This window comes from Anopheles nili, chromosome 2 (assembly GCF_943737925.1).
Source record: "Anopheles nili chromosome 2, idAnoNiliSN_F5_01, whole genome shotgun sequence".
In the NCBI taxonomy this organism is placed as follows: domain Eukaryota; kingdom Metazoa; phylum Arthropoda; class Insecta; order Diptera; family Culicidae; genus Anopheles; species Anopheles nili.
In genome coordinates this window covers 36,788,056-36,812,381 of record NC_071291.1, presented here as the reverse complement: position 1 = coordinate 36,812,381, position 24,326 = coordinate 36,788,056, and the positions used below count along the sequence as shown (strand labels likewise).

The following is a 24,326-nucleotide window of genomic DNA, read 5'->3' as shown; positions in this document are numbered from 1 at the left end:
TACAAACCAATTACTGCACGGTGGTGCACGGCGTCGGTTCGCGTTATGGTCCGCTGGTTTCACCCGAGGTCCGTGGTAAGGATTCTGGTCTCCTGTCTACAGCACACAGGGCCTCGAAAATACGACACTGCTGCCCTGCGGGATCTGGTGACCTTTTGATGTACGAAGCCGTCGTCCATTTGCAAAAACGGTGACCATTCTCACGCCAACGAAAACATGCGCCCTTGCGGCTCGAGGGACTCACACAGATGGAGTGAACGCGAAAGGAACATAGGCAGTATGGAAGCGGTGGGGTTTAGAAAAACAGGGCAGGTGAAAAACCTAAGCTTTTGGTTTGTTTTCGTCACATTGTTATGTGCTGGAAATTGGTTTATTTGCTTAAATTTTTTCGAACGCTCCTAAAACACGTACACTAATGAATCTTGTAGTGGGGAAAGTGGTGTTTTCTTGTTTTCGTTTCCGAAGCTATCCAGCACAGACCACGTTCAGTCGGAAAATCAATCAACAAAATAAGGGTTTGTAACCGAATCGTGGTTACCGAGAAGAATGCTCAATTTTTCAGTTGGTTTGCCGCCCGCATTCATGTCACGCAATTTTTCAGCGATAAGATTAACGACTGCCGCTATCCCGAGCGATGGGTTTGGAAATTAGCAACACGTAATTAAATCTCACGAAGAGAAATGGTTCCGACCACGCAAAAGACACTGTTGCCGGTCGTCAACGGTGCTCGATGGTGGGAAATGTTTCAAACCAGCGCCGGTGTGACGTCGAAAATTTTGAATATCGAATGAGCGGTGTCATGTTGCGCGCGGACGCTCGATCAAACGAAGCCATGCCGATTTATCATCTTTCGCGCGATAAAGTGGGCGTATTTTTGTCTTGCCGTTGCTTGATTGCTCGAAAGAGTTGCTCAGCGAAACCGTCGCATCACGCTCATCGAGAGTGGGCTGTGTTTGTCTTCGGGAACAGACAGAAAGGACATTCCATACCACTCGCTTCGGTTTTCACCGTTTGCTCGGCATCAATCTTTTTGATGACGCGGAGGAGCTTTTTCCCGTTCAGTCCCACCTTCGAGCCGTCGTGATGGATGAATGGAACTTGCCAAACTTGGTCGTGGGCTTCGCAATTCGCAACGCTACGCCATCATCTATTAGAGTGAGTTTTCATCGAGCGCGGGTGAATTTCGATCCACCGATCGTTTTGGCAGGAATCATTTGCCGCTGAACGAAACTGCCCTTAGGTGGCAAGGTTTGCAGAAATAGATTTCGAGGAAAAGGTGGTACAGATTCCTCCCCATCCCATGCACATGTACGTCGAGGCGCAACAAGCGAGATTACGTTTGGGGCTTGCAACCGACAAGTAGTTTTGCAAGTCAAACACACGATGCATACGTTGGTGCAGCGTGCTTCGATGAGGCGCACAAGTTTCGCTTACGAACTCGTGTGGTACACTTGTAGATGAAACCTTGCAAAAAACTCCATTTTGCTGGCTCTCACATTTTCACATTCAATCGAAACCCGGCGTAGGTAAACGCCAATCCAATGGAAGGATATTCGCTGTGCATCCACCAGAGTAACGTCGAACATCGGCTAATAAGGGCCGCTTAGAAGACGTGAAGCAAGTAAAACGGATCCATTTCGTGGGGTTTATCAGCCCCGGGGAAGCCTTCGTTTGTGCTCAACTCAGCTTACAGCCTTTCTATTGATTAGTTTCCTTAGCAAACCACCACCTTAGCACCCCTGCGAGCGCCGACGGACGATTTTCGATCGGACAAACAAATTATGTGTGAATCCGCATAATTATGATCTCATTTCGCTAAACTCGCACAAAGCTTGCGGGTCGTTGTTTTGATTGGCGCATCCCTCACACCGTATCCAGTAGAACACGGCCGCATTGTTATTCTCCTCGGGTGTCTGGCGCAAGTGGTTCGGCACCATTCGGTCGGATCTCTCTCCTACCTCGGAAGGGCTTGTGTAACTTTGCTTCATCGAACCGTCGTGTGAGCGGGTGTCGAGCCTTCTCCTGGGCTCGATTATTCCACCACGCGTGGGCTTTTTCCAATCAATCTCGGCGTGGGGGAGCGTGATCGAAGTGAAACTTTTCCACCCCGTGGCTACAAGTAGCTACATTTTCGGTAACGGTGAAAACGCCGCCTCTGGCAGATTATTACGGCTCATTCTCGCAAACCCGATGGTATTCGGTCTGCCAGGAATACCACGATGGCAGGAGGCTTGCGGATCGCCTCAACTTCTGCCTTTGATAGAACTTTACGAAATTTTCGGCAAATTGTCGGCCCCACCAGACGAATGCGAAAGTGCTGATTGAATCCACGGTGTTACGAGTGACTTATGTTCTGTTTATCTAAAGCCCCACCGACAGCTCCCTCGATGGTGCTTGAAATCTCGGAAAGTTATGCATCCGCAGAGCCGCTCACATACACTCGGCATCAATTGAGACAGCGAGATAGTTTCAGGCCATTTACCTTTTCCATCGGATCGGAAGTTTTCCGTTCCAAGTTGCATCGGCAGTCGGGCAATGACGGTGTGCGGTGAGGTCGATACGCCGCACGGGACTCGTAACTCCTGCCTGCAGGAGCTGGGATGCTGGTGTCGAGAGAAGAACCACCCCCACGGGACATTGTAACACAATTTCTCACTCTAGCCGCGCCTGCCGGCAATCCAAACATTCCCATCGGGAGAGGTTTTTCCCCCCCATCGACAGTATGGGCATGGTCCGGGAGTTTTCTCTACTCCCCCAGGGGGCTCATCTACTGGTTGAGCTGGCTCCAAAAGAACACCGAACGGCCCTTGCCGGTGGCTGGATGGAGGTGCGAAAAAACACTTGTGATCGCCGGATCGAAGCAAAAGATGGAGCGGTATCCAAAAGATCGCCGTCAGAACTTTCCCATCACTGGCTTGGGCGTTGGGCGTATCGAGAACGTGTGCCCGTTTTTCGAGCACCACGACCAACCGAGCCATGAAAAAGCGGCCAAAAGTCTCGTGAGATGATTTCGGGCAGATAAGGGCCGAAAGTTGGCAAGTTTGGCAAATCTTGCCTTTTGCAACCGGCGCTCGTCTACTTCGCCTTACTCTAACCGTGGAAAGCGATTCCTTCGGAAGGGCTTTCTCAAATATTGATTGTTTACCTTCTCGCAGCCCGTGCGGAATCGCTTGAAAGTATCGCTTTTCCACCACCAATATGGAAGGCGTAGTCGCCACTCACCGCTAAGCAACTGCTGGCGAAAGTTTTCCCACCCGACCCACCGGACCAGATACAGTCCGCTGATAAACCGCTCGGGATAAGTAGTTTGTGATGGGATGCGGAAAAGGTGCGACAATCTGTAACTTTTACCCATTTGTGCTGTTTCCCGACCGCGGTGGGGTTTTCCACGCCTGCCCAGCCCATTAGCGTCTCGTTACGTCGGTCCGCCGAGGCCCACCAAAAGTTGGGTTGATAATTTTCCACCCAAGGCTGGGCTCGGGGAGCGCGATTTTCATGCGACACGGCTCGATGTGGCCCATTTTAATGGTCGTTTGCTATCATTATCAGCTAATTTAGCGGCGGGGATGCCCATGATGACTTTCAGCTGGCCGCGCCACCGAGAGCCAAACGAAACCCTTTACGAACCCGAGGGATGATGGCATTCGGGATCTGAGCAGGCATATTCATTTGCACCTCATTGTGCAGTTGAAACAAAGGGCTACTTTTCTCGATGGCAGAAAGGTTCTACGATGCTTGGGACCCGGGATGGTTGTGTGGAACATTCCGAACACAATCGCATTTCCGAAAGCTTAGCCTAATTGCTGGGGGATTGGAAGGAATTATTTTCCGACCCAGTGAAGGGAAAACACTCAGACATTGTGCTTATTTGGGTGGCAGTCGGCTGAGGGAAAGGATTCCGATTGTACGATTATTACTTGCTTCAATCTCCAGGGAAGCCGTTTTCCTTCGGGTAGCGTGTATACGTACACCTGGCCATTACAAGCTGCTTGCAAAAATGGCGTATCCAAGCTCCGGTGCCTGTGGCATTTGTTCACATCATCGGCCATCAGCAGGCGCAGATGGATTCCCAGGAAGCGGACAGAATCACCCACCAAAGCCGATCGATTCGTTATTATTCTTACGGGTTTCCACGTCGGCTCCCGGTGGGGCTATCTCGGTGATGGATTTATCGGTGAGGAAAGATAAATCATACCCACCCATCAATCTCGGCCCGGGCGTTCTCCGTAGGGGGAACAATATTCTCGTTTGTAGCATCAGAATGGCGAGCGATGCATTAAATAGTGCACACATCAGCACGCCATTCCCATCGGTCCGTTCGATTCATTACGCCGTCAAACCGGCGTGTGGCCAAGGAACCATTCTTCGCTTCGGACAAATGGTCCACGGATAATCCAGTTTCATGTGGGCGGTGTGCTGCAGGAAACGCTTTCATTCCATAAGCGGTCAAAAGCTTCGACCGAAAGCGAATTTATCACCACATTCACTTCGGCCATTGCAGGTTGGAATGTATTTACCAATCGGGTCGAAATGGAATGTGAGATGGTGAGATAAAAATAGAAACATGAAAACATGCACCGCAAACCAATCTACTTCGCAGCCCATTTCATTATCCTGTAATAACTTCCATTTGTCTTACTTTCGTTTCAGGTAAGAATCACTGACGCTGAAAGGAGTAAGCCAAATCCGTTGCGTTGAAGCGTTTGTAAACTCTTCCCGACATTGCACGAGCTCCAGGCGTCTGGGAACGCAAACGTGATTGTCATCGCTCCAGCAGCACAGTGCATTATTGGATCGCATCCGTTGACCATCGTTCGCCTATATCTCTTACTCCCCAAAAAAGCACCACCCAAACAGGGAGTGTCATTTTCACCGAATCCATTCGGCAATGGTATCATTCTCCGATTCTTCGCCCATCCGATGCGCTACGCAATGGTAAAATAAACAAGCCCATGCTAACTTACGCCCCGAAAGCTCAACCATGGGCCGTGGGCTCATGTGCGAGCGCACCATTACCGTCAACCGGAAGCTGGCCATAAGACGGTAATGTATGGCGGATTGGGGCTTGGTGATCAAAAAAAAAGGAGAGAGAGAGAGCGCACGTGGGTTGCGAAGGCGTACAGGCGCACAGGACGCCATTCTTAGGGCCGTGATTTCGGCTGACCGAACCGGGACCGCATTGTGTCACTTTTGGGGTGCGATGGCTGTCCGTGGGTGGGTGTCGAGTTCCGGGGAAATTCTGGCACGCCACCACGCCTCGTCCGACCGGAACGAGCTGATAAAGAGAGAATTAAGGCCGGAAAGCTTTTTCGGCTTTTGCCCAAAAACCCGTTCCCTTTCTGCGGCACCGTACTGCGAGAGACGAGCGTAGAAGCGGTCGTAGTGTCATTCCGGGCACACTAAAGGTTGCTGGGACCGAGCGGGCAAAAGGGCACGGATGTCACCGGGTGGTGGCTAAGCCTCGCTGGCCGTCGGAAGCTTTGCCGTCTCGATATGGGAAGTTGTGAAAATAATGTATGGGTGCAATTTATCACAAATTCACACCCATTTGTCACGAGCGGCCGGACCGGTCCGATGTCCGATGGTGTGGGCAGTTGTAATTACTGTTACTCGGCTCCAATCACCCGCGTGGTCCGGCTCGAACTGACCAGAGAAGGAAAGTGGCTGTGAAAGAAAAGAAGAAAAAAAAAATAGACACCACGAATGGAATGACTCGCACACACCGACGAAGAACGCATTACAAGAAAAGTTAGCGCCTGTCGTCGGGCTGACGCTTGGTGACATGATGATAACACGCTAGATTGAGCTGACTTTTAATAATTCCATCGGTTGATTGTGCCCGGACTCGTACGTTGAGGTTGGCAAAATGGTTGCCATACACAATTAATTAGCCCTCAATTAGGCGGAACCGTACTAGGAAGGCATGCATACGATGGCGATGTGTTATGCTTGCGGGACAGCTGGTGGCAATGTTTGCAGCATAGTATTTGTGCTGTGATTGTATTACTCTTTCGTGAATCATATTCCTTACGGAACTTTGGTTTTAGTGATTGCGGTAAAAATGATAAACTACGCCAACCAACCGAAAGCTTTCCGAGTGTTTTTGAAAAAGTGCATAAATTTGAAACGACTAGCGAAGAAGGAGAGCGAAAATTTCACTGCGATGTTGACAGATTTATACCAGTACAGCGTCAGGAAACGCAAAAACATACAACGAAGGAGGGCTTTGTGAATTTTGAATTGAAGAAAGGGCCCCGTTCTTCGATGCGAGGCTTCGAACATCTGTCCGGTTTGTCAACACACGCGCGCAATGTAGCCATCGAGCAGCTGCATAACGAGCAGCTCGACCGAAATGATGTCGTTTTGACGTTGCCGGTGTGCCATTTGCCAGTCAACGCCGCGACGACCGAAGCTCTCGTCACGTTTGTGTGCTTTGATTTCTCCACCAGCGGCCGCCGGATGGCATCCGGTGATGGGGTCATGTGCGAATTTGGCGTCCTCCAAACAACCTGCACGTATTGACCACAAATCTCCCCGAAAGCGGCGTGCGTGCTCATTGCATTCTTTTGGCAACTGGTCTCACCCCATCCCCGGGGAGGCCCGTTAATGTGTCCTGACGGATGGAGACGCATGGTGGTGCATAAATCCGTGCAGATGACATTCGTGCTGCGTCCGCCCGTGGTCTCGACCGACCGAGCGCGGATCCGTTTGGCTCTTATTATTGACTCTTTTACGACCACCACACCGGCTGAAGCGGGCGTCGTTCACATTCACTCGGTGTGGCATAATCTCCAGCTTCTGGCTAGGGTTTGGCCGCTGAAGCTGCCCTGGCACCCTGGCACGTAATGCTGCATGTAGCAGGCTGGTTGCGCTTCGGCGGAACACCGTGTGCGTAAATCAATTTAATGCGCCCGACAGTTTGTCCAATTATCCAGTAATTTATAATTCATAAACTACAACCAATGGCCAATAAAGATTACGGAGTGCGACGGAGGCCTCAACGAAATTTGTGGCCCAACGGCTCGCTGCGAGTGTGCGAGCGCTGGGTCAAAACCCGTAACCCGGTCGTGTGCGGGCAATAATTTAATAACCGCTTACATCAAACAGATCGTCACTGGGTCTTGTCACCGTCAGCGTGAGCGGCAAAAGTGCGTTCGGTGAAGGCGGTTGTCGCTGGCAATATTTCGCCACATGGCTCAGGCCGAATGGTGAAGCTTCGCGATAATATGATTAAATGGTTTTGCTGCCGGATGTTCACAAGTACGTAAAGAACGAGATTAAACGGGAACACATGAGCTTGGTGGGGGTGGTAAAATATTTGTTCTACATGATTTGGAATGCTGGTGTTTCTGGCCGGTTATCAAAGTCCATTAGAAGCTCTTTGTCCGAAGCTTTATTGTAGGGATTGAAAAAATAGTGTTTGGTTAGTGCTGTAATATTTATCGAAGCATTACTCGCGTATACATCACAACTCAAGCAAATAATTCATTTTAATTTGCCAATCGTTTATATCGCCCAACGCACTACTAGTTTATTAAAAAAATAACTAGTTTTATTCAAAATATTATTGAAGCCATATTAATCATTCAGATTATGTTTTTTTTTTAATAAAAAACATTATTTTTTTCAATTGAAATATTGAGTATTCTCAAATTCAAGTGAATATTTAAAATGTTCATGCTTTCAAGCCAAATGAACGTAGATAAAAGCTATCTAATTAGGTTCATGATTTATTCATGAGCATATTTATCATCAAAAATCAGTTGATGAGTGATTGATGAATTGAAATCAATAAAATCAGATCTGAAATCAAATAAATAATCAAACATGAATGATTGAATAATTTATTAAAACAAACTATATGACTTTACAAATCAAATTGAGTACGGAGTGAAAATTGGTTCAGTCTTTTCAGTTGTTTTTCAGTATTTTGAAGTATTTTGGAGAATCACAAAAAAAAATCAATCTGACATTACAAATCAGATTGAGCTTGAAGTGAACATTTGTTAAGCATTTTCAATTGTTTAGAGTAGTTCGAAACAAATCATTATTTTTTATGGAAGTCTTGTCCATATGTTGAAGCTTCAAACAAATACAAGCTATCGCTGAAAACACCGCAAAAAATGTGGCAAGGGCTCTCAGCATCTGTGACCAACATTCCATCGAGAGCAAATCGACGTTGTAGAAAGGCAGTCAAACATTCCGCCACGCCACGTGATATTTATTTTATTTTTATTGCCCTTGCTTCGCCATCGAACCCGTCGGTGCCCGTGCTTAACAATCGCTCAACCGTTCACTGGGCTCCCATGTCATGGCCCGCGGCCATTTCCCATGCTCGATCCACCGAGCATAAGGATGGCGAAAGGATCACGAAGGTACCCGGTGTAATGAGGCTAGGATTTAAGACCAGCCAATGTGTAGCTTTGGTCACCCACCGAGCACTGAACTAAATGGACCACCCGATCCGTTCGTCTCGTTGGCTTAAAAACATAAACCGGTTGCATTCAGGGTGGTGGTCGGGGAAAAAAGTCACAATTCAACATAAAGCCAATGCTGGGGACCGCTCATTGTTAGGATCATTATTTATGTGATGGAGATAGATGGTTGGGAAAGAAAAGAAAAATATGGGCTACCACACTGGACGAGCTAGGCGAGCGAACCAAGGCAGCCATGGTGGCTAGCCGCTGCTGGTAGTGGTTGTAGACTCTGAGTCAACGCTTGCTCTCGTAAATCATAACCAACGGGCACCAGTGGCGTCCGATTCTTCCGACGGTGATTGGAAGACGTGGAATGAATGTCTACCACAGTGCTCCGGCGCTTCCCCACATCCCAGATTCGCTGATGAAATGCTTTCAGAAACGGCGGCACATGCCATCGTTCGTGTACATATATGGCTAGTGGAAGAACTTGGCCGCATTTGTGGCTTGGTCATTTTCGATGTGGGATGTGTGTCGCGAGATGAACCTTTGTACCAGGCACCAGGCGTCTCCATCGATGGTAGCTATAGCACACAATCGACTGTATGGTTTGTGCCTGGTAGGTGTAATTATTTTTAACAATTTGCTTAAGTACATTTTTATTTGTTTTAAACAAAGAACCTCAAAATACCGTTGTATAAAAAGGGAGATTAACTTTTTGGAGCCAGTTGAACCTTATGTACCAGGCACTAGGCGTCTCCATCAATTGTTTACAGTTATAGAACATATGCAATTGCTCGGTTTGTACTTAATGGATGTCATTATTTTTGGCAATTTGAATAAGAAGATTGTGATTTGCGACAATCAAAGTGTAAAAACATACCATCGTATAAAACGAAAATGATTTTTTTAGTAGCGAGATGTACCTTTCACGCTAGCCACCAGGCGTCTCTATCGATGGTAGCTGTACCGCTTATTCGATTGTATGATTTGTGCCTGGTGGTTGTTTAAATTTTAAATAATTTACCTAAGTGAATTATAATTTACATCTAACAAACAACTAAATTGAACCATCGTATGAAATGCCGTTAAAACTGATCTCGAATTCGTTTTCCTAGTATTCTATTATATTATCAGTATCTCCTTTGAACAGATATAGAAAAAAAAATAAAAAGAACTTAAGCTAAATTCATTTTAATGAAACTGTTTGCATGTTATTCATTCTGTTTTAATGCAGCGTTAATAAAATGCTAGAATTTATAATTTCAATAATGATTCATAAAACTATTTTTTTATCTTTGAGCTAATTTTATATGATGTATATCATCAGTCTGTGTATCCATTGTCTCAATTAACGCATATTGTGGTAAAATACACACAAAAATATAACGATGCTTTGTAAACAGCTGTTTCTGCCAAAAACGTGACCCCGTTCTTCAAGGGAAAAAAAACCAGCCACCAGTTGCGCTACAGCAAAACGGTACCCAACAAAACTTCTTTCAAAATCTTTTCCCAATCCGGGATTTTGCATCCCAAATCTGGTTCAATTGGTGTCCTCTTTTAATAATATGGCTCTCCACACACCGCAAAAAAGCTGGCAATATCGAACGGTAATATAAAAAATCAATCGACCGCATCGACAAAGAACCTCACAACAGGGCAGCTGCTTTATATGTGTTCGGGTGTGAGTCGTTTTCCCAGTGCACACCAATCGTCGTAATGCTATGTCGATTCGAATTGCGACAAAATTGCCAACTGATCAAACACAACGCCCAGAAAGGTGTGGTGCGGTTGAGCTTAAAAATTTCTTTCCTAAGCCGGTTTGAGATGGAATCTCCTTTGGGCATATCTCAAGGGCTTCTTTGAAGAAGATTACGTGACCTTCAACAGCTAACCTTGGTCGGCGGTTGTGAAAAATTCCCATCGAAAGTACTTCCTGTATGGCAGCTTACCAAAAACCGGTATGTCGTAGTAGGAATGCACACGTAGGGCATTCAAAACCGACCGGTTAACAATACGATTTCAGGACTGCGAGAGATGTTTTCCAGTGCACGCTGAAAATATGGGTCATGAGATGCTACAGGGCAGATGATTGGTTATAAAAACGAGCTCCACTTGAAGATGTCTTAAAGGATTTTCCTGCAATCCTTTAAGGGGAAAAACATCCCTCTGGAAATTCTTTACGGCTTTGTACATATATGTTCTTCAGCGCTCAATGCCTATTATATTATAAAGAACTCAAGTAACCTAGGATATGCTATAATTGCTTAAACTAAATTAATATAAGAAGTTTTCCTACTCTTAAAATTCTTATAAGTCGTTTCATGGCATCAGATCAGAGATTGTTATACGTATACCTATTAACGATGCTCACCAGCGTCTCAGTGTCGCAGATTTCTCGACAAACGACGAACGATGAAGAACATCCACATGCTCACAAACACACACTCAAGTTCTGCGATTACGGCGATATCTATTCCCCCGCATTCCCAGGCGACGCAAAGGAAATGCAATTTCAGCTGCACACTTTTGATCATAAATCTCCTCTAATGAACCACGCCAGCCCAGCGGCTAGTCGACGGAGCACTACCGACTATGTTCCGGTGGTAGTGATACACGCTTCTACGTTAAAGAAACGTGGTCCAAAAGTATAAAAACCAGATGGAACGTTAAAAATATTATGGTTACAGAAAAAGTGCTCCAAACCAGTTCACGTTTGGGTTGGGGTTTACGGCATTTTTGAGATTGATTTCTTGGTAAAGTGCATCTTGCACGTATATGTCTTCACGATATTCGATGGACATTCCTCTGTTAAATGTATATATATATATATATATATCTCTATGCTGTAACGGATGTAGTTATTCATATGAATTACAGATTCAAATCGAGCATATCAAATGATCTGTCAGATGTACGCTGATGCTCTTCAAGGTCTCGTTTGTAGCGGAATTCGCTCAGTGAAACAGGTACCATGCATTTAACATGAAACGAAAACAGAATTAACATCACCAAAGCTGCAAAAAACATTGATTTCACTGAATTGATGCGATGTATTCCAAATTCAAATCACCCGACGTCAGATTTAGATCAAAGTCGCCCGATGCAGAGCATTATGTTCGTCTCATTTACATGATCGAGCGCTGCTTTTTAGATTCTCATCAACGGTAATTCCTGTATCAATTACCATCAACCGTACCACCCGTTATTTTATTCAACATCACCAAGTTTTTTTTGTGTCCTTGCACAATTCCCCATATTGTTTAGGAGGACAATATCGTGCTTGTCTATTGGGTTGAGTGTAACGTAAGACAACTACATTTTAGTACCACCAGTTGGTTTAAATGCACTACTGTAGTTTGCAGTGAGTTTGAGCGCATTTCATCGTAAATAGATTCCAACTATTCACGGACGAGATTTTGTAGATTGCTTCAAGGGCAGTTTGTTCAGCATCGGGCACAAGGCTCTCGTTGAAATTACGTTGAGCAGTGGATTAATTTACTTCTACCAATCGATGGTGTCGAGGCACTCGGGCTAAACAGTTTAACGATACCCAGAGCTTTATTATCGATTTGCTGGCACTTGCCATCTTCAGCGTGCGACCGAAGGGTAGAATGAACCGTCGGATTGAGCACCCAGGCGGATCCTTAAGCTTGCATTAATTATACTTACGCTCCCTCGAGTGGACACGATTTCTCTAATATCCCGTGCGACCGTTGTTTGTGATGTGCCGGTGTCGCCTGGACGATCGATTTTGTTCCTTCCCTCACCAGCAAGGACCCTATCTTTAACCATCTCATCTCCCCTGGGGTAAAGAACGTTCTGGCCTCGCCAATGGGATGAACGAGCAGCACAGTACATTTGCAAGACAGACCACTGGGCGGTGCATTGACAGGAACAAAAGCTCTGTCCCCAACCCTGGGCTGCAATTCATTCTCGCCCATTGCGATATTTCCGATGAAGCGGGATTCGCTGCAGCTGGGAGGAAGCTTTAAAGCGAAACCTTTTAATATAATTGCCTTTAGTGTCTCAACTGGGCTCCGGTTCCGGGAGAATGGTGGATCGCGCCACAGCGCTACCTTACAAAATTGTGTTCCGTTTTTGCGGCACATTTCATCACTTTTACAGTAATGGCGTTGTTTTACATCGTCTTGGGCGACAAGCGCTAACAGTAAGCATCCAACCGTTTCCAAGCGGTCCTTTTCCAAGGGCAGTCCCATGGCTCGTTTTTCTCGGGTGCTTGTCGTTGTTTCGGCTGCATCCGGATGATGACGAATGTCATAATTTTCTTCCAATGTCAGAGCCGTAAACCGTCACCCTCCGGGGTCATGAATGTGGTTTTACGGCGTCAGAACCCGAGACACACTCCCAAAGGACGCACCCTCAACCTAGCCTCAGGGGTGTTTCGTTTTAAATAAGGAAATGTTATTGTTCCTCTCAATGCAGCGGAGATATTAAATTCCCTTGCTGATGTCCTCCTCCCATGGGAAGCGATGCAGCTGCCGGATGGCGGTTGAGTAGGAGAAAAACTGTTTCACACAGCTCACCCGGGTGTTGGAATTTCACTCTGCACCGGTCTCGTTATGGTTTTAAGCATCGATAAATTTGCTGGGTGTGTCGCGTCTTTTGTTATATTGTGCTCTGCCGTCTTTCGCAGCGCGCACATAAAGCTCCCTGGTCGTAGGAGCATTATCTTGATCTTCGTGTTGCGAGCAAATCATGATGTTGTCTTCCGCTTTGCGGATGAATTCCGTCGACATGGTGCCGTATATTACGCCAACAGGCCACCAGTGAATGGCTACGACTCACAAATGCAGATTATGCTGCACGTTACCCTCGCCCGGTGTTATCTCTGACGGGGGCAGCTCGAATTTACTTTTTTGCCGTTTCCCCCAACACTGGAAAGCAAATCTAGATGAAGATGCTCTTTTTACGCTTTGAAGCAATTCCAGCATAATTTGATTTGCGTACCATTAGGCTTGCCCGATGAATTCTATATAGATGCGATTTTACTACATAGGTGTGTATAAAAAACATTTTACTTTCAGCAGCGAAACTAACCGTATCAGAGATATGGTAGTAAAAGTGAGTTTCACTGTAAGAAGGACACAAAATAAAGCCATGTAATCTCATCTTAGATTACATCGATGCGAATCTAGTACGGTCCAGTTACAGCCGCAACAAAATCGTTTATGAAATACGGCCTGGCCGTCCTTAAATAAATAAAAATAATAATTTTAGGATTTTATATTGTCGGTTGTCTCAACCGTATTTTCACGGGATATTGTTTGCGATCTTATGTTGTTTGTTTAAATTTTATGAGCCTTCATCGAGAGTATGATGGGGGAAGTTTTGATGGTAGATTTTTCGGTTCTTTAAGAAATGCTTTCTTACCGCTCGAGTTGAATTTCAAGTATGTGAAAAAAGAGGAATAGGATTGCAAGGATCGTCTTGTATTTAATTAAAAAATCAGCGTTTTCGCATAGTTTTGATTTGTTTGCTGAGTTAGCGCCACGTAGTGCAAGAGTGTGACAGTTGACTTTGAGTCGATCTTTTGCCGGTCACTGGTCACTGATGATTTAATTAACTTAAGTATTCTGAAATCTAACAAACTAGTAACAAATGTGAAGAAATCATTAACGCTCAACAGATCTTAAATATTTGCTATAAACAAACAAGCATAAATGTAACTTTGTTTAACAGATCGTTTGACTACACTAGCTTTTATGAATGATTCAGATAACTACTATCAGATAAATTATTGCCATAAGCACTTTCATAATCCAGCATTATCATAAGCACTTCCCTAAAACGGTGCACTAAAATGAGACACAAATTTATCGCTTGCAATTGGATGACACTTGACCAAGCGCAAGCTCTAGCTCGTTCCCAACTAACACTTCCACTCTGTGAATAAACGGACGGAATTCAACCAAAAGCGATTGGCTTCGTGGCGGCACGGTGGCTCTAGATAATCATGGTACGAATGCGCTGGAAAAGCTACTCCCATGCTCGCTTCAATCAACCCGACATGACACAAAGTCACGCTGCCATGTTTCGGAGCAAACATGACTAAACTTGCCCGTGTATCACAAGCTTCCGATTGTTTCACCAAACTTCCCTCCCAGCTCGTCAGCTCCGACCGGTGAAAATCCTCCATACTTATCAGCGAATAAAGTTCAGGCATCAAAATCAGCCTCCCGGTTCGGTTGACAATGCCGGTGCCTTCTATCGCTCGACGCGGCATGGGCTGATGTGACGTGATATTCTGCGAGCTGGCTGAAAACCTCCAGCCGCGGGTGCTATGGTCGGATGTCACCGGATGGTACGGCTTCGGTAGCAGGTGGAACACACGAGTTTGGAAGTTGGAGAATGCTTTATTTAACATTCATTCCGCTTCCGGTGGGTTATCTTATCGGTTGTCATCGTGATCGTGGCTGGTTCTTGCAGGCGGCGGAATGGGCAGGAATTGTTCGTGGCTCTACGGGATAGTTTTCCCGCGCCCGAGAATCGCACATCGCTCCACGCCAGCCTGCAGCCACGTGTGCGCCAGTCGAGTGCATCGGCTCGGAGCGCACGCTACGTGCCTCTGCTAATGGGTTTCTTTTCTGTGCCCCAAGATGCTTGGAAGCAGATAACGAAGCTCGATGGGGAGCAGCAGAAGCTCGAATTTCCCACCGAGAGTATCCCGGTGGAGTGGCACATGTAAGAAGATCCCGCAAGCCACGGCACGGGTTGAATGATAAGCACAACCTTAATTTCTGCTCCGCGCGATTGTGGAACACCAATCGCACGGGAAGGCGCTTCAGCTTTCGTGGTTTCTATTCGGGAGCTCCTTGAAAGATGCTGCTTCATCCGGTGCAATCCGGCCTCTTGCGAGAGGGTCAGATAATGGGGCACACCTGCAAACAATACGTAATTCCAGCAGCTGAACGTTGGTTTGCATCTTTGAGAAGTGATGCCAACGTGAACCACCTTCACTAAATAAAACGCAGCACCGTTTGCATTGAAACGGCGTTCTAGTTCGGCGTTGGCTCTTCTCGACGAGACGTACTCGAGACAGGAGACGTATCGCGAAGGCATACGAATGCGTGCGAAATTATGCACGACAATGCGTGGTTAGATAGGAAGCCATTAAGTGGAATGGCACCTCCGCAGCATGGATGCATGGGTTCCTGGAACTGTAGTGGAAAGCATCTCCTGCTGTTGGCAACGTTTATCTCGAGCGTGCGAGATCCGCTCAATCGTAAGTGTTGATCGTGTTTAGCGAACCTAATCTTGCACCAAGTCTTCGCTGCAATGCACAGCGATACCATGGGGTCATGGAGTAAGTGCCTGCGTTAAGGTACTGTGAAAGCCTCCTTCACGACACCGGACAGTGCCATTGCGAATTCCAGCAGATTGGACCTCATAAATACCGCTTCAAACGAGGCGAAACTTTCGCACCTCCATGGTCGCAACTTCATCATGTGCTACACCCTTCGGCGCGTTTTACAATTATTTTATGCTTATTATGCTCTCGACCAGCCGCGGTCCGGTGACGGTTGGAGCAACAGTTTGGTCGTAACGTTTCACTGCCCGCTGCCCTCGGGGTCGAGCGGAATTCATCGAGGGTGGTTGAGAGAAGAAGAAAAAAAAGCGCACAGCAAAATGAAGCCCGAAAGCCGAAAGCCACCGTGAAAGCGGCCATTTGTTCGTTTACCACGACGTCGGGAGTGGGTTTTCACGCCATCCCGGCGACCTGGGCGAACCAGCATCGGCCGAGAATGAATGAGCTACGAAACACTGTAAATTAGTTAGGTTATGAGTTCCCTCCACAACCGACTGCACAGCGCTTCCGACACTTTTCCGCGGGCTGAAACTCTCCTGTGCAGCTGTTGTGTGTTCTTGCTCGCGTTTACGACGCGCTTTTTCCCCTTTTCCCGGAGGCGAACAGTCCCGGTTGCCCTTGTTGGACACATGCTCACCGGAAGTCGGAACTGTTGGTGGGTGTAACTTTCACCCATTACCATTGGCGTGGAACGATGCCGCTGTTAATAACGATGACACTGACGATAATATGCTGCGCAGCGTTTCGGCTACTCGTGCGCTAAAATGATCGCTCATCACAATTTGCTTTTGTGCGCGCACGTCGGCACGCTAATCTTTCCGTATGGGATGGGCTAGGGAAAAATTTTGCCGAAACAACCGTAAAGATTAAATTTTTACACAACGCCAGTCAGTGGTTCGCAATTCAGCGGGCCAATTTGTGAGCCTAATGGTACGTTCTCCGAAACATCGGCCAATCGGTTTTATCGGTGCGTCGGGTTTGCTTTCTCTCGCATGAAGCCAACTCCCGAAAGCACCCGATCTGGTGTGGTGTATGTTCCATTTTTAATGAAATATAAAGAAGCGCACCGCGTGGAACAGAATGATAATGTTCGTATTCACATTGTGTGACACACATGCAGTTTAAATCGGTAGGTTAGACCAACACATCACGTAAGCTTCTCTAATGTGCGCGACACGTTTCGCTGTTATGCGTCAGATTTTACACTGATTATGGCTTTGTACCGCTCTGAAGCTAATAACCATCATAAAGGTATTTTTATAGCAGCTAATGAGCATAACATGCATGGAGAAGTTGCTCACTGTGCTGCATATCATTTTCAGCGAGCTGATTGCCTGAGCTTTCAGTATGCAAGCACCTGAATTAAGATATCTACGATTTTTTGTTATCTTTGTGCTCTGAAAAATAAATCAAACTTAATTAAAGTTCTTCCATTTTTTCGTCTCCTTGAGCAGCCAAATTTTACCAGCGAGCTTAATTTAATTATCCGTTTTGCTGAACGATCAGGAACATTTTAAGGCATTTGCCGTTTAATGATGGCATCTTTGACATCGTTCACGGATACTATTAGGTCGTTGAGCTTGATGTATTTTGCCTCAGCACAAACAAGTGGAAGCAGAAGCTATCGCATCTGCCACTAAGCGGGATCTAACAACGGGATTAAAAAAAAACGTGGGATGCTTTCTCGATGGAGACGCCCAGTACCTCACTCAACGACGGGACGTATACTTCCCGCGAATCTTTAAACGAGTGGTCATCTTTTACTGACCGTTTCGATAAAGTGCCACGATCTCCGGTAAATGTCACCATGGTCTAGAGCCAGCGCCACGCCGTTGGGTGCTCAAAAACTTTATGGCGTAATTAATTTGGCACTTTGATCGTAAATTCTCCCCGGCCACTTATCAAGATCATACAGCAGTGTCTTCAAGACCACGGTCACAATGCCTCACAAATTTAAATGAATTGAACGAATACAATCACCAAGCTTTTTCCAGACAGAGATAGTTACGGCAGCTGCTCAAATGGTTTCACTTTTCGACAACCGTTCGGGAGCTACTTTTGTGGTACATTTTCTTGTCCCAACGATAGGGTCATAGCTGAAACGAGCGCAAAATGTGTGTCAATAGTTGACCATATCACGTCAACCTAAATAAAAAACAATAAAATCTAACCAACCAAGCTACAGTTCGGAAAAACAACCACTGATTCTCGAAAGCACACCGTAGATGCGAAGCCATTTGTTCAATTTCAGTACAATCAATTATCATGCCAACAGTAATCAAAATTAAATCCGTGAGGCAATAAAAAGTTCTCAAATCTCGTGCCATAAATATTTATGCACTCGAACCAAACGTGGCGCTCGAAAATTCGCCCCTCCCAGTTCGGGCCCCACGTAAAGCCAATTGTGTCGGCGAGTGGTCGCGACGGCGGTTGTTTTAATCAAAACTTTCAAGGGACGAAATTAGATTTTCCCAAAAGAGCGTCACCCGGGAAGGTTGCCCGGGCGATCGCAGCGAGCAACGTCTCTCAAGGAATATTAAACGAAACACTTGAAGACTCAAAACTGGGATCGAAAAAGTGCGCAAAAAAGGGACATCCCCTTCGGAAGGTGCTGGCCATACTTTCGGCAACCGGACGATGAAAGCGCAAGCGGAGAGCGTGTCTTAACTTGATAAAAATTTTGCCTGCTTTTTCCGGCCATCGAAGTGATAGAAAGCTCGAATCACTTCTTCTCGGTGGAGGCATCCAGCTACGACGCTCTTTGCCGTTCTATCGAGCGATTGGCATCATCGCCGATCCGGTAGACCGTGCTTACTTCCGCACCGGCAAGTAGGCGGTCTTTGTTGAAGCTTGAGACATGAAAATTGATAGATTTTCGCAGATTGTCGTAAATCACGCCTGTCCTCGGGTGGAGAGAACGTGGGTGCAGAACGAGGGGGATTCATTTTTCATGCTACCCTATCTATCGTTTTTCCTCCCGGTTCGGTCCGGTGGCTTGAGATGGCAGAACGACGACTCTATCGCGTTCCGGTGTCCTCGCGTGTTTGCTGGCTGGAAAGTTCGATCGATTGGCAGGGTGTTTTTATTGTACCGGTTACGGGCTTGGTATCCGTTTTGAGTTCCCAATGAAGCGTCCTGTGTTGGGCGTTCATTTCAGAGTTTCAGAGTAGGGCTCATGCGCTGTCTGTCTTCGGTTCGGTTGCGCTCAAACTGTCCGCTTCATGAAGTTGCAATGTTGTGTGTGCATTATTTTCGAGCTGAAAAGCAACGCCAACAATTTTCGAAAAGTTTCTCAAATAAATAGTTATACAAATATTTTTTTAAACCGCGAGGTCGATTCATTTTCTGATCGATTTACTTTATTGCGATTAAAAGCGTTGTCTATTTGATTTGAGCTGGATTCATAAACCAAAATCATGCTTAAACAAAGAACTCCTCTACCGTGAGCTGTTACTGGCCAGTTAGATAGAAGCATAATGTAAAATAGCTGCTGCATATTATTCACAATAAAACGGCTATATCGTGATACTTGATACAAAATCAGGTTATTCATCTCAACACTATTGAAAGAGTTTGAGCACCACTCATTCAATAAAACATGGAACTCAATGAGCCTCATCATTTCAAGCACAAAAGGTACAACGGCCTTATGTATGTGATGCTTAACCCAGCAATACCTGTGCTTTGAAAGCTGAAAAACTTATTATGGCCCCTAAATTGTGCAGTTTTATTTTGCTTAATGATACTGGCCATTCAAAACGGCACAAATACTTCTCGTTATGCGTCGTACACACGCACAAATAATCGTCGAACCGGGATAAAATATTTTCAAACGGTGATGAAAAAAGCACGATTTTTCCTCTCCCTGTGGATGCGACAGCAGCCTGAGATTTTCACCGTGGTCATAATTTTAAGCCCCACAACGAGGCTGTTTGTGCTTTTCCACCAACTCACCTTGCGCTAGCGATGTCTCTTCGGGGAGCAATTAATTACGCAACCTTAGTGCATTCCATCGCATAAGCAGACCGAGCCGATTGCCCACGTGCCCCGATGCCCGGTGGCATGTTGATTTATGGGCATGACAAACAGTCACGCTTGCAGTGTGAAGATACCGAGCCACGGGTCGGTTTGATTCCGCATTCCTTTCAGCGCGAAATTCCAAATTTACGACCGTCCCCCGTTCAGGGAATGTTATTTTCCAGCGCAACACGGCTCCGCTACATGCCTGAAGCCCGATGGAAGCGGTAGCTCATTCATGCGGGACACCTCGGTTCAGTATTGGAGCAATGCGAAATGGATATTCATACCTGTGCGCTTATAAATAACAGAGCGTTATAAATAATGCCATACACTGCATTGCCAGCTTTGATGATGGCCAATGAAGTATGAATTGATCTAATTGAATTCTTTTTCATATTCGGGATTGTTATCAATCCCCTTGTAATAAAACTATTTGAAAAAGAAACAAAATAAGTAGCTGGTCATATAGAATTAGAATGAATTATTCTTGTGCTGATGAATTATACCCACATATTTATTTTACTCATAATCGTGCTGCATGCGTGTGTGATTAACATTCTAACTTAACTGCGTACAAACGAGGCTTGTTATAATGTTTTCTCATCCAACTTGCTACTACTCGAAGTCATTTCAGCATCATTCCGCTCAGTTGCTACTTACGAGCATCGTATTTAATGCGCAAATCGGATAGGCTCTTTATTATCATAACGCCTTCAAATGGTTCCCGCTAGCAAACCGCTGCGAAAATGCTGAAGATCATCGTCCTGTTGACCCCACACGGACACCCCTGCCCAAACCCGACCGACCCAAAGTGGGCTAATTTTGCAAATTATCGCACATTTCGATTACTAGGGCGCCACTGACATTAACGACTTGTACGCCATTTCGCAATCTCGTCCGAATCGGTAGGGGGCCAGAATTTTCCTCTACCAGATCAGCGAGCAAATGACATTACGTTTTCCCGGCGTTGGCCACCCTCCAGGCGCTAACGAGCCCGCTACTCACCAATTCGTTGGCTAACTCGAGCGAGGATTCGAATTCCATAAATCGCCCCACTAAATTTCCCTACATAATCCCCACCCGCACCCCCGTTGTTGGGCGAATATTGATGGCCGGCGTGGTGGGATGTATTTCGAGGAAAAACCCACCCCCCGGGGGCAGCTTAGTTGGGACAAAATCAGACGGCAAGAAGCGGACCACCGAGTATGGATTGGTCGGCGCTAGCGTCACTCTAGCCATCTGGGCCGGATCGGAAGGTTGTTTCGCTGGTGCGCAAGATTATTAGCCTGCTCGCTTGGGTACGGGGGTTTTCCCGGGGAAACTCTCCACCAAGAGTGGGCTAAACAAAATGGATGTTTGTGCCTCGACGAACCGAGTGCGTTCTAATCATTACACCTGCTGATATCGAATCGGAGGTGTCGGATTACGTGCGTAATGCTGCCCATCCGAGGTTCTGGGTCGCCTTGAGCACCTCCTAAGGCCTCGTTGGGGAAAAAAATCCGATTCCATCGGCCAGCGCAAACAATCGCCCGTGTCCATCGAAGACCGGCATCTCGCAAGAAAGTGTAACTACTGTTGACTCACGCTCGTTTCCATGGCAACTGTGCCCTTCGGTGGATGGCGATTTTTTGCGCAATGTTACGAGTCCTTCACCACCCACCGACAAGCTTTGGGCGCGTGCAGCGAAAGCGCACCGAAAGGATCCCGAGGGAAATTATGGTGCCATTAGTTACGGGCGGTTTAGCCGAAACGATCGATTACCGGAGCCCCGTCGTGTCATTTCCAAACGGCACTCATGCGAACAATCACGGCGTGGTGAGGCGGCCTCCAACCGGAAGCTGCCGGGATTACCGTGCGTGCGAGTAATGCTGAATGGGATTCTTTCTTTTTTCTTCTCCCGAGACCGTCATTTGGCCGGTCGTGGTCGAATGCAGGTGTAGGATTCGTCTGCCAAGACGCCCGGGCCCCGGTCCGAGCTGTAGATCGTGTCTTCTAAGATTGCAAAAGCCCGGAGCGCACTATCGGAAACGGATCGTTCTAAGGATACCATCCGTGGCGATACGACTGACCCCCACACGAGCTCGGGTTCTGGATTTGTAACCACACAGACACTCAAACACACACACACACACACACGTACTAGGCATGGTGCCATTTCGCGGTCCAACGAGTACGGTGTGCGCTTTTCCGAAATCGGTTCAACCGCACGCTCCGAGTAATGACATTCCCGGTAAATCCCGGCCCATTCGCTTGAAGGTACGCGCCACTCCCATTTGGCCGGAAATGGTCGTTTCGCGCCGTTTTGTATTTAAATGTTCGTTGTCCCGAGACAAAACGATCCAACCGGATCCCGGAAATCCTGGGATCACTCGAATGGGCGTCGGGACAAAATGTGGCCTTTTGTGGCCAACGTGTACCGAAACGCCGCGCAACGAACGACGTTCAGTTGAAGGTGAAATTACGCCGCCAGGTGCCGTGTTTTCGCGGTAATGAATCGGAATGGGCTTTTTTATGATGCGACCGGATTGCGGAAGCTTCCGGCTCAAGTAGGTTAATCAAGCCGTTGAAAGCGTTTCAAGTTTTTGGGTGTTTATCTTTAGCCGATGGTAACTCCGTGTACGAACAGACAATGCGTCTTTGTTTGCAGCAAACCTCGAGAAAATGTTGAGATATGTCGTGAGGAAAATGGCAGGTAAAAAGTCCTATTTGAAGTAATCCTAACTGCCATAATGGTTTCTAGCAATGTAGCAGAAGCTTCGAAGCGGGTCTGCTATATGGGAAATACGTGATTGTAGAACATCAACTCTTCTAAGCGACACATATCGGAAAATGTGTACTGTGAACATTCACTTGCAATTGCCGAATGAAAAGGAATATAGGAAAGCGTCAAATAAATAAGTTTTAGAACTGTCAAATAATCGGAAAAGTTTTTGAATTTTTGAATTGTTCAAAAAATACTACCCAAGAAACATTAGAAAAGCAATTATATTACACTTGCACTCTATGATGCCTACTATGATGAGTCTAAAAAATAAGTGCTTTTTTGAACGAGCTGTTTTTTTAGTGTCAATTATTTGAGAATACAGTTTTCTGTAAAACTGGTCAAACTAAAATCACTACCGCAACCCAAGCTTAATAAATGGTCATTAAACACAAAATCACCTCTCCTCAATCATATTCGATTGGATTGACCCAGTGGAAGGCGGAAAGCCCAAACCAGTCGTTTCTCGAAAGGATATTAAACCATAATTTCTGTCCATCGCAGCACCCAACATCGTGCCACTCGAGGGACACAGCGGCCATGAAAAATTGGCAACAAAATCTGTTCGGCAAACCACGTCCACCTTTTGCGGGTGCAAAGCCAGACCTAGACATTAATTTCCTATCAATTCCTCCACACCCTGCAAGGGCGGGTGCGAAAAAAAAAACGAAGCTTGCTGGTCCGTCGTCCGGCCTGTCGTCTGCAGTTTTTTTGGCGCAATGAAGCGGCCCAGAACAAAAGCGGCGTGCCTCGGGGTCTGTCCTCGAGTTCACCCACTCGAGGAAGGACGTGACAAGAAAGCACAAGCACAGGCTCGGCATTGCAGCAGTCAAGCACACCGTCAGCAGACCCGATGCAGTGGACAAGCCTCGGAAGTCTATAATTACTTTCCGCTGTTGACAGATATCTCCCCCATCCGTGCCGTTGGGTTTTTGGGTGACCGGGCGAACCGATCGGTCCACTTGGTTGCGGGTGGCCTAAAAACCCTAAAATTTACTTTGCATAAAACATTCATTCCTTTGCACTTTCGCCCGGCACGGCTGGCTGAGCGGGCCGAACTTTTCACCACCGGCACCGGGGTGTCGGTGCCGAAAAATGGGTCAGCCTTCGCTTCGGACGCTGGGCGTCTCGATTTTTCGTTCGGCTGCTTTGGCCATTAAATTTTCTTTTAAGAGCCCATTTAGCCATTCATGTGCCTTGATTTATTTTACATGGGATTGCTTTTTTCCCTCGTCGACCGATGGCTCGGGAGGGTTCCCAGTTCTCGTTCGCTTTAATTTATACCACCGTCCTTATCGAATTGCTCACGCTTTTTCTTTCTCTCTTTCTCTCTCTCTCTCTCTCTCACACTCTTTCCGCCTCTTTCTCTCCGCAGGTGAACGGTGCATGGTCGTTGCCAAATTTCGCTTGTGATTTCTACATAGCTATGGATGTGATATGCTCAACGTCGTCGATATTTAATTTAGTTGCAATATCAATAGACAGGTAAGTGCGAACAGCCCGATGGGTTGCCTGACTGGTAGCGAAAGAAAAGCGTACAGCACAGTTTCTCACATCTTGCGGAGTGCATTCGACGATGAAAAACAACCCACGCTCGACAACATAGGGGCTTCGATTGGATTGCGAAGGCTCGTTCGAGCACTTTTCCCCCGAAAGCTCTCGCTGATGGGCCGTAATTTTCCACCCCAATCGAATCTGCATCGAAACGAACGAGCGAGCTGCCAGACGGAGGGCTCGTCGGTGGGCTGTTTGCTTCTGCTGAAGTGCTGGTCGTATTTTCCTCTCGAAATTGTGCTTA

The 24,326-nt window shown here is 46.6% G+C and overlaps 1 protein-coding gene across 1 annotated transcript in view; it reads left to right on the top strand.

Annotated features, from left to right (window-relative positions):
* LOC128721684 (dopamine D2-like receptor) overlaps positions 1-24,326 on the top strand; it is an 88,856-nt gene that overhangs the window by 43,129 nt on the left and 21,401 nt on the right. Inside the window, exon 3 of the mRNA XM_053815463.1 lies at positions 23,904-24,013. Within this exon, the coding sequence (XP_053671438.1) occupies positions 23,904-24,013 (110 nt within the window). The remainder of the gene's footprint in view (positions 1-23,903; positions 24,014-24,326) is intronic.